The sequence below is a fragment of the Lycium barbarum genome, chromosome 2 (assembly GCF_019175385.1).
Source record: "Lycium barbarum isolate Lr01 chromosome 2, ASM1917538v2, whole genome shotgun sequence".
In the NCBI taxonomy this organism is placed as follows: Eukaryota; Viridiplantae; Streptophyta; class Magnoliopsida; order Solanales; family Solanaceae; genus Lycium; species Lycium barbarum.
Genome location: NC_083338.1, coordinates 142,435,187 through 142,446,267, shown reverse-complemented (window position 1 = coordinate 142,446,267; position 11,081 = coordinate 142,435,187). Strand labels below are relative to the sequence as shown.

General features: G+C 33.6%; 1 protein-coding gene across 1 annotated transcript; it reads right to left on the bottom strand.

The window, feature by feature from the left end:
- Positions 1–307: 307 nt before the first annotated feature.
- LOC132629053 (uncharacterized) lies at positions 308–10,714 on the bottom strand. The gene is made up of 5 exons (XM_060344797.1): positions 10,624–10,714; positions 7,941–8,015; positions 6,505–6,555; positions 5,491–5,714; positions 308–976 (listed from the first exon to the last, which is right to left on the bottom strand). Exons 1-5 carry the CDS (start codon positions 10,712–10,714, stop codon positions 503–505), a joined length of 915 nt encoding a protein of 304 aa, XP_060200780.1. The 3' UTR covers positions 308–502.
- Between the last annotated feature and the right edge of the window lie 367 nt (positions 10,715–11,081).

The following is an 11,081-nucleotide window of genomic DNA, read 5'->3' as shown; positions in this document are numbered from 1 at the left end:
AAAAATGAATCTGTCGCTGGAGTAACGACGGATTGGCGACAGATTATATTTGTTGCCAATATGAGCGACGAATGAAATCCGTCACGATGTTAATAATTTCCGTCGCTAATTGTATGAGTTATTTCGTCGTTTCTTCTGATTGGCGACCAATAATTTTTGTCGCTAATTCCGTAGCCAATTCTTTTAATACACATTTCTGCATTCCTTTTGGCGACGAAAAATAATTTGTCGCAACATTTGAAATCCGTCGCAAATCTTTTTTATTTTTTATTTTATATAATATTTTAAATACACCTGTCCAAGCATATATTAGATACTCATGTAATAACTTTATTAATAGAAACTAATATTCTACAAGGTCCAAAATACATAGAAAAATGCAAAATAAGTTTGGAGCATCCACAACGATAATATCCAAACCGAAAAATCCAAAATCATATGCAACATCCATAAAGTCCAAACAACAAAACTAACAACCATAAAATCCAAACCAAAAAACTAACTAATGAGAGACTGAAGAGCCACGATCATCATCAGAAACCGATGCATGAACTTGATCAATGTTGGCAGTAGCTGGAGCTGAAACTATAGGTGCCATAGATGATGAATGGTCATTAGGAGTGTCCATCTGAGAAGAGACTAAAGGATTCAATCCACGTACCCGCTCAACAATAATAGGAAGCAAGCGATCAGTCAGTGCAGGAATTATGCTATCAGTCAATGCAGGAATTAATCGCGTCACTAACTCATCCAAAGTTCCCGTCGCTGCTGGTTGAGCATTCGAAGGTGGTACTGAGGACGTAGCATCAGATACAGAAGAAGGACGAAGATTCGACCCATAATATAAAACTGCTTGAGATCCAAGACCATATATTCTTCTTTTCTTTACCCCTCCTACGGCTTCGTAATAGGCTTGACATTGATCAACTTCAGATTGAGTTTGTGACTGATTTTGTAGTATTTCTTGATATTTTTCCTGTAAAAAAGTGTGATAATTAGTTAAACTCATTTCACTAACAGTAAGCACATGTAAGAGAACCATTAAATACAACAAGAATAATGCCCTGAAAGCTTGAATACAATTCAAGATATCTCTGTCTCACTGAAGGAAGCAAACAGAGCTTCTTTTTTTATTTTTTATTTTTAAGTTTTGATAAGTTCAGACAACAATTCAAAAGCTGAACATCAACAATATAACCAGATTGGTGCTTTCTAAACTAACCACCCTGAATTAAACAAAATAGTTATTAAACTATTACAGTGAAAATACCTAAATGAAACACCAACATTATTCACAAAACATACATCAATTAACTTATCTATAAAATAAATAATCTGGTCCTAGAAAAAACAATAAATGATGTTTCATCATAACACACACCCACACAATAAACAGTTATGCTTTCCTCTATTACCTCATAAGAATAACTGGCATGTGCATCTGGCACAAGAAACTGGCTTTCAAAATTTCCATCTGTAGTTGTTGTACTACTAATCACTATGAGGAGACTAGTTACCATCTGTTTAGTTGTGGTTATATTGCTAATCAAGTTTAAACTTTCTTCTGCAATTCATGTGGAATTAATCTGATCCATGGACAGGTTAAGACAAAAAGCTATGAAGTGGTGGTTGGCAAAGCCTAAAAATGAGGTTCATCAAACCATTTTACAATGCTTACCAACTGTCATATGCTGGCAAATATGGAAAAGCAAGTGCACTGCCAGGTTTGATAACAAAACTGTCTCACTGGTTCATTATCCAGCAAGTGACCAAGATGATCACTATGATCATTCATTTACAAGCACTATGATCACTATAATCATTCATCTACAGTTCCTTGACCTGCAACTACTAAATTGCAAAGCAAGCTCGCGAGCTAGTAAAAAGAAAATCACTTTCTAAATAATAAGATATAAGTGTTCTCCAAGCAAGTCCTCTAGTTGCACCAGCAGCAAGCCTTGCTGGCCAAACGTGCTTGAAATCACCATTCCTAACACCAGTACTAAGAAACACCATTCCTAGTTGAAATTACAATATTTCCACTATCAAAAGAATTAGTACCTGCTAATAAATCATTAAGCTTAATCTTGTTAATAAGTTTTTGAAACAATGTAAACTGAACAATCTTAAAAGCTCTCAACTTTTCAACCCAATCACTAGCATTATTACTACTACCTTTACCATCACCAAGCTCTCTATCTTCCTAGTTTGGCTGAACCAAAAACCATCTCCAAATCCCAAATCCAAGAATTAAAGATCCTAAAGCACCAACACCACCAACAGCTATAATAATAACAAGGCTCTTATTACTCAACTTACTACATTTATTTCCAAGTGGGTTCCCACAAAGTCCATTATTCTCTTCAACAACTAACTATGCTCTCTAAAAGATGCAAATAAATCTGAGCAGAGATCAATGAAAGAATCTGTGCAGAACTTAGTAATCACTAGTTACTACCAAACAAAAATTTCACACAAGCGGATGTGAAGAGTAGATGGTAAAGACTGGACCCAAGTCCCGAGTAGGAGAAGCTGCATTTTTTGGTGTACCAGAACTTCATATAGATAACAGGTGCATAGATAAAAACCCAACTCTTTATTCAACATTAAGGAGCCAAAGAATTACAGCGGCTTACACAAAAAAATACTTAGTTCAAATAAACCAATTATAGATCTGTTAAGAAAATAAATTATCTCGAATCAACTAGCTTACATAGATGAAGATGAGTGAGCTTACATCATAGACCATTGCAAGCATTGATATAAAAAACCAACTTATGTACACTTAAGTTTTACAGCCAGAAGAAGATGCTTAAAGTAATGAAACTAAAGTCAGCATACCAACAGGTGATTTACTTGCAGAAGTATACAAAATTGACCACAAGCATAAATTTACTACATTAACATGATGGTGCCCAATTCCCAGCTCAATGATAATAAAATCCAACGGTTCTCGGTTGGTATGATATACTAGGATAAAAGCATCCAAAAACACAGGCATTACTTAACTCACTAGAAGGACATGGATTTTAAGATAAATATTAAAAGTTTCCCAACTCTACATTTGACACACCAGAAAGAACTTTATTTGACACACCAAACCGTTTCAACCGGTCCAACCTGCCAATCTCAAATGGTATTGATCCAGCAATTTTGTTGTCATTTAGCAAAAAGGTGTTCAAGAATTTGCAGTTAATAAACTCAGGTGGTACAGAACCAATAAAAGAGTTACCAGAAAGATCAAGATTAACTAAATAAGGTAACCAAGAACAAATTTGAATAGGTAGTGCACCTGAAAGTGACTTCCTAGAAAGATCAAGTGATTGAAGTGAACTACAAAACTGAAGATAAGGTGGTAGTGAACCAGATAAAGACATAAAAGTAAGTTGAAGTGAAATAAGCCTACTTTGAGAAAACAAAAGCAGAATTATTGATTTACTCTGCTAAAGGAATATGAGTGTTCAGAAAACATATTTGTTAACATAAAAAAACTGAACTGAAATCAGACAGTACATGACTGTAAATCTGTCACTTTATATAATGGTAGTGCTAATCTTGTAGTAGATAGCTTTGCAAATGGTTGTGTAGTTGAGTTGATATTTAACCATTCCCTTTCCATCTAGTATGTTAAAAACTTACTCGTACCCAGTGTTTAACAAAGCCCTATCAAGACTTGTTTGGTGTTTAAATTAAACTAGCGAATGCAGACGGGGTTTTTTTTTACACACTTTTGTTGTGATTAAGTATTTTACCCATCTAGTACTGTGTCTTAATTTCTGGCATGGCTTTTACTCTTGGTTTCCTTATAAGCATCATTTATATATGTAGTTAATGTTTCCCACTATGTTTAAGATAGTATCTTTAAGTAGCTTGGAGGAGATTCCATCTTTTAAACAAACTTACCTTGTGTGCAGGGATTATGTGAGTAGATTGTAAAGGTTTTGCTGATAGTGGTGCTGCTATTTCTGTAGGGTACTAGTCCTGATGTGGTTGCTTATAGAACTTTAATGAAGACCTTTATGAGGGCTAAAAAGTTCGATCAGTTTTGGCTTCTAATATTGCAATCAGCCATTGGCTTTCGCTCTTTTCTTGAATGTGATGGGACTAAACAAAGAAACTTCCTATAGAAGATTATAGAATGTTGGACTCACATGCACGATTCGGGCTCGCTCACCAACAAAAGATTTCCATCATGACCGTGTGTATGGACGTGCAAATGTACCTCACTTGGTGTTGGATCTCGACCCTTTTTAATAGCCTATACAAGAAAAAAATATACATAGTTTAGTAACTTCCAAAACCAACAAAAACAGCAACCAATGTCACAGTAGAGAATATATTTTGACATATTCCTTTTATATATGCAAAGTCCATATTAGAATATGTTCATGAAAATTTAAAAACTAATTGAAGGCAGGAAATCAGTAAAAAGTTATGGTGAAAATGAGAGAAAAAATTTAAAAACTAATAATATTAATTAGTCTGTGGCGGTCCATGAACCCATACAGTCAATGGATAACCGATCCTGATCATTATCTTCAGAATTTGTTTGCAAATAGGCTATATCGCAAGTCCGAAATAATGAGTAAATCCTCAAATGTGCAATCAGTCCACAACTACTAAACATAACAAATATAACTGCGCCAAAATCCATTTATTACTGTTATAAGCTGCAAAATCCATAATGCTAGTTTAAAAAACCTATGGACTATTAAAGATAAGAAGCATCGTAAGAACATGATTAAGCACTTTAGTCAACGAATCCTGACAGCATTTCTCACCTCAGATGATAAACTCCCCTGGATGTAATATATACAAAATAGTGGGCAGACAGTAGAAGGGTGGTACTGACCCCATCTTATGAAACAAGCACTTCAACTAAGTCTGTTCTTGATAGTACAGTAGTTATACAAGGAAATTAATTTGCATTCCCTTAATTATCAGAAAAGGTTATAGAGCCACCATCAGTACTGCAAAGAAAGAGAGAACAAAAGCTGGCCTCAACTCAGATGAGTAAACCAATAATGCAGCAGGTGCCGTAAATGCATTTTGGTGCTAAATTTAACATGGTTCCCTCATTAGCTTTTTGGGGTAATATACATATCCAACTTTAGTAATTCTGTCAAATGCAGAAATATTAATTTTGAGAGCATAGCAGGGTGGGTAGCGAGAACCAACATGCATGATGGTTCACTATACCCGAAATAATGAGTAAATAACTCAATTAATGAGTGAAAATATGCTATTTTTATTGCTCAGCAAATTGTTTTAGTGAGAAAATTAGAGATAAAGGCCAATTTTTTTATATAATTATATAGATTTTCAGCATTTTCAACCTGCAACTGATGAAGCAGTCTAAATTTCCGAAAATAACAAATAACATACAAGTCCAAACTTGCCAACATAAACATACTGCAGCAACTGATGAGGCATTCACCTTCATGATGGCAATTTAGTTAGGCAAACGCCAAAGCCACAGAATTAACTTACAAGTCTCTTGTGATGATCTCCGATGGAAATAGAGCCACCCGTGTGAGTCCCACTAGCAGCTGCATCCTCACCGCCACGACGATTCTTTGAAGCTATTTTTGATTTTTCAATAACCTTAGGATCTGCCCAATATTTCTTCCAACTTTCCCATGTTTCTTTCGGAACATAAACTGGCCGAATTCCCTCACCTTTTATTGAGCTAACGAAATCACAGTAGCTTCTCGCTGCAAAAAGAAAGTGTGTTGGCTATGAAATTTAAGGAGGTAATAATAAACTTTCTTAATCAACAAAGGAAAAAAATTAGTAAAGACAAGAAAGATTACCAACATTAAAACAAGCAGGTATAGATACTATAATCCTACTCAACCAGACAACTTCACTAAAATGCGCCATCAACCACAAATAATTTTAGCAAGGGTAATCAAACAAATAATGACACAGAGAATAGCCCCAACTTTATGAGCCAAAGTTAAAGGTAATTAAACAACCTACTGTTTTTCTCTTAGTTTTCTGGTTGTTAAAGAAAGAAGAAACTCAAGAAATCAATTAAGCAAAATGAGGCAAATCTATTCTTTACAGAATTTCTCAAGATCGTAAGGAATACAAAAAATTTCACCAATTCAAACATTAGGTGAGGTAAAAGAAATCACGAGTCACATTAGGACTTCCCAAAGTGGCTATAAACTTAGTTATGTTCATTTTAGAGAGGTTAAACCTGCTAACTTTAGGCAAAAAAGGGCAGAACCGAGAAGTGCTTTGAAATACTTTCCTTAATCAATGAATCTAACATTTACCATTTGGAATTACTAGCCTTGTCACGGGAGGATCATGTTTACAAAATTTGAAGACTCAAAGTATCACAACAATATTAAATAATTCATGTATTTAGTAGATGAAGTTTAAACATGCCTCAAACTCAAAGTTCTTCGCTTAATGTTAAGCTCATTTTAGGACTTTAAAACTTCTCCATTTCTGGACAAACAGTGAGAGCAAATAGAAATAATCCTAACAAACCTTTCGAGAGCTTTTTGAAGAATTTGATGAAGTACAACTCTTTCCTAAACCCTGCAACTCTTTCCTAAACCCTGCAAGAATGAATATAAATCAAATCCTTCAGTATTAGTGAAACAGAGATTTAGTCAGGAAACCAAAAATTTACGTTCTTTAACAGCATAAACATCGTTAAATGTCATAAAAGAGGAAAATAGCATTGAACAAAATAGCAAAAGAAAAGAAGAAATAGATACCCAAGCCGTCACTTTTTTTATCTATACGTTTCCAGATAGCTATACATATATCTACTAGTTGATTATTAGTTTATTACATTCTAACACTAGTTGATTATTAGTTTATTACATTCTAACTTAGATTAATGTGCACATAACAAGTAAATTGAGATAAATGCGGTCAACTGAGAATAGTTATTGCTTGCAGTTCCAATACTAATAAAAACCCACTATTTTCACACTAACTTCCCAATTAAATTCCAGATAATTTCAAGAATGCATAAGAGCACAACTCTTATAACTTATTTTCATAAAGGAGTTGATTAAAAAGAGTACACCTTGGGGGTATTCGGATTCCTAACTTGGGTTTTCATATGGAATTTGAAGAGAAAACTGCAGTTGCTGAAGTTGCACCCATATTTTCTTGGAAAACTATTTTTTGATGCTAAACAGAGAAACTAAACTATATTTAAGAAACCCAAAATAAAACAATTGCAAAATTTCTCCTCCTTCCAACACACTGACACATAAAAGGTGGCAACAAAACCAAAATTTATGTTCTTTAACAGCATAAACATTGTTAAATGTCATATACAAAATTCAAGCTAAGCAATAAGTTCCCCAAATCACAAAGGCCATGATCAACCTTGTTGATTTTCAACAAAAACTGGAAAAAGAACAAGACCCACAATTTATTCAACTATAATTCGTACAAGAAAAACAAAGTACACACAGAAATTAACTGAATTTCAACTCAAACGGAAAGAAGGATGATTTTCAACAAAAAAAAAAAAAAAAATAGACCCACAATTTATTCAGAGAAAGAAACAGATTTGACACCTGAAATTCAACTCAAACCCCCTCAAAAGAGCCCTCTCTTTGATGAAACAACTGCTACTGCTGAGAGCTAAGCGACTCTTACTGAGGTTTTTAGGGTTTTTATGATTATTATTGATAATACCCAGTGCTACTGCTACTGCTATTGCTTCTCTCTCTAGTGCATGTATGTGTCGCCTTTCATAATACCCAAACCCACAATTTTTTATCTATACGTTTCTAACCTTTAAGGGAAAATGTTTATATCATTTACCCATTAGAAAAGGTGGTCAGCTGAGCTGAGCATGACCAAAAATACAAAGGAAAAATGGAAGACTGATGATATTTACTTTTTTAACTGATATAGAAAAGCAAGAAAGAGAGAGAGAAATAAACAAAGTAAATCACCATGGTAAATGAGAAATAAACAGAGTGAGAGTATGAGAATGGCGTCGAATTTTCCGGTGGGTTTGAAAAGCACCTCTGGTGGGTTTCAAGAGAAAGAGAAGATGGTGGGTTTGAACTGAAGAGAAAGAGGTGTTAGTGCGTTTAGAGAAGATGGTGGGTTTATTTTATTTCGTTTATAAAAATAAAACTAAATTTTATTTACTGACGGATACATTCTGTCGCTAACAATTAACTTGAAATTTTACCCTTTTAAAAGATAACGACGGAAATAATCCGTCGCTACATACGTCGCTAATCTGTAATAAATTTTGCCGCCTATGGTTTGTCGTAATTTTAGTAGCTAAAATAAAGGCGCGCAATTTTCGAGCCAAAATACAGCGACAGATTTAAAAATTCGTCGCTATTTCGTCGTTAATTTAGATAGCATTTCTTTTTTCATTTTTTTGGCGACAAAACTCTAATTCTGTAGGTAATCCGTCGTTAGCTAGAGACGGAATTAATTGTGTCGCTAAAATCTGTCGCTAAAACCCGTTTTTTTTGTAGTGATCCCGCTATCCGAGACTGTTGTTGACACTTTCATCATTTTTATCATTTTGTTAATTTAATTTGGACAAATACTACATCCAAATGGCCGATGAAGAAATTTCCGTCGATTTCCAAGGCCTCCCATGTACAAAAGACGTGTTTTTATTTTAAGTTTATTTATTATTTCTTTAATTCATTAGATAGTTATTTATTCTCTTACTAACATTTTTACCAAGTGCTTATACAGGTACAAGAAAATACATCTCGAAGACGATACTCGGAAGGAAACCAAATCACTGTTTGTATTTACTTTCCGCGTTCTTTATAACTGTACAAAATATAAACTCGTAGTAGTGGAAACTTTATTGTGGAATGACGGGCTGATATATTTATTTACTTGTCGCCTTGTTTGTTTAACTTAAAATTTGTCATTCGCTTTAGGCAAGACTTAGGCCGTCAATACTTTCGTAAATAGATTAAATTGACTTGGTATAAATACTTCGTTAATTAAAATCACACTTTTGGCATTTAGGAAAAATACTAGTCCATCCTTTATTTTATATTCTTTACACACTTTTAATACAGTGTACATTTTTTATTGTTTCGTGTACACTAATACATATTTTAGTTAAGTTAATCGACGCTAGGTAAATATTTAGTCGTCCATTTGCAAATATTTTATTCTTTAAAGGCATTACATATTTTCACTCTTTTTTTTTAATCCACAATCCCTTATACTTATTTTTTACCAATACTTTTTTTTTACAATTCTTTTGTTCCTTACTCTTTTGATAGGATATTCATTAAACAAACACTCTTTTATGAAATGGTAGAAATAAGTCAAATCGACTGCACTTTTTTTCTAATTCTTTTGTTATATAAGATCTTTACACCAATGAATATTTTTAAAAACCTTTTTATATTATTTATGCATTGATATATCTAGTTATACATTTTTTTATTTTGATATACACTCTTTTATATTTGAAATATATTCTTTATATGTTTCATATACTTACATTCTTTTATATACATAAACACGCATTCTTTATATATTTGATATACCTATTTTACATATTCTCATATTTTTTATACATCTTTTATATAGTTATATACATTATTTACACTAACAGATATACACTCTTTATACCAATAGATACACTTTTATACTTACGAGGTACAGTCTCTTTACACTCCTTTGTACATTTCTATCGATATACATTCTTTATAAAATACTTTATACTTGATATACATATATTTTTATACACTGCATATACTTAGCATATTATCACCTAGTGTAGCTTTTTCATGAAATCGCAACATTTTGAAAACAGGTAATAATAATGATAAACAGAAAGATAATCCCCCTCTAATGTTTAGTTGAACTAAGTTTAAGGACTGTCTTCGGACAGGCTCTGAGGGATGCTTGATACCTTCCCCTCAGGGTAAATAAAACTTTTATCTAGAATCTCATAGGTTTCACGGACTAAAAATGGAGTAGATACACAAATACATATAGGTTTCCTATTTTTTCGTTAAAAATAAGGTGGCGACTCTAACCCTTTTTAAACCAGTTAGAAGAACCGGGAAATTACAAACTATCTTGGACCCGTTCAAAATAAGGCATAACACACCTTAGGCCAATTCACATAACACAAGTTCATATGGTACGCACACTTTTTGGTTCGATGATGATGTTATCCAACAGAAATTTGTGAGGTTTGTTGGGCTATAACGAACAATACGTGCCATGGCGTGGACACTGTGACAATAGGACTCAAATCAATCACGCCAATTTGATGCAGTCTACAAGTTAAATTAACGCGGTAAATGTTTCCGCACCATCATTTAATTCCATGTAACTACAAAACTCTGGACAAGCGCGAGGTGTAAAGGTTTGTAGTCTCATTAGGCTTCATATACAACAACTCTGATATAGTGCAGAGATCCGTAGGTGATCCTTTATATAGAATTTGCAACATTGGAAATACTGTAAGAGTGCTTTTGTATCAATTTTCTTGGTGTAACTATGTTGGATTAGAATAGTTAAATGTACTGAACATCTGGTTTTCGTTAAGCCTAAAACTTGTGTTTTAAGAACTGCATTAAGCTGGATGTCAATCCTGCTAACGCGGGATACTTTTTGCACCGGGCTGACCTTTTGTTGTTGTGTTCTGTTTTGCAATTGGCACTATAAGAAAAGCACGCCAGACTCTGCCTAGTGAACCTGCACATTGATATAGAGTCATTAATAGAGGTGGATTCAGGATTTAAATATCATGAGTTCAACATTTAAGGTTCTTAGCATTGAGTCTGTTATATGTTTAAAGCTATGAGTTAATATCTACTATTTGTTGTAATTTGTAAACTTTTACATATTTAAGCGATGCGTCGAAAGTACTGGATTCATATGAACCCGGTATCGATTTGCTACATCCACCTCTGGAGTCAGATTAGTCAAGTTGAATTCAGTGCCTATAAGATAATAGATCAAGATATCTAATTTGCTAAAACTCATTCCAGGATATAGCCTAATGGAGGAACTATACTAGTTGCTGACTTGATGTTATGTTATGGAGCAAGGCTAAGTTAAGTTACATTACACAAAGTTGTCCA

Excerpts from the sequence above, each read along its gene's own strand:
- LOC132629053 (XM_060344797.1), bottom strand. The coding sequence starts at position 10,714 with ATGACTCTATATCAATGTGCAGGTTCACTAGGCAGAGTCTGGCGTGCT. Across the intron at positions 6,556-7,940 it reads TTTATTTCTCATTTACCATG|GGTTTAGGAAAGAGTTGTAC; the intron begins GTGATTTACTTT and ends AAAGAGTTGCAG. Across the intron at positions 977-5,490 it reads GAGATCATCACAAGAGACTT|GAAAAATATCAAGAAATACT; the intron begins GTAAGTTAATTC and ends ACTTTTTTACAG.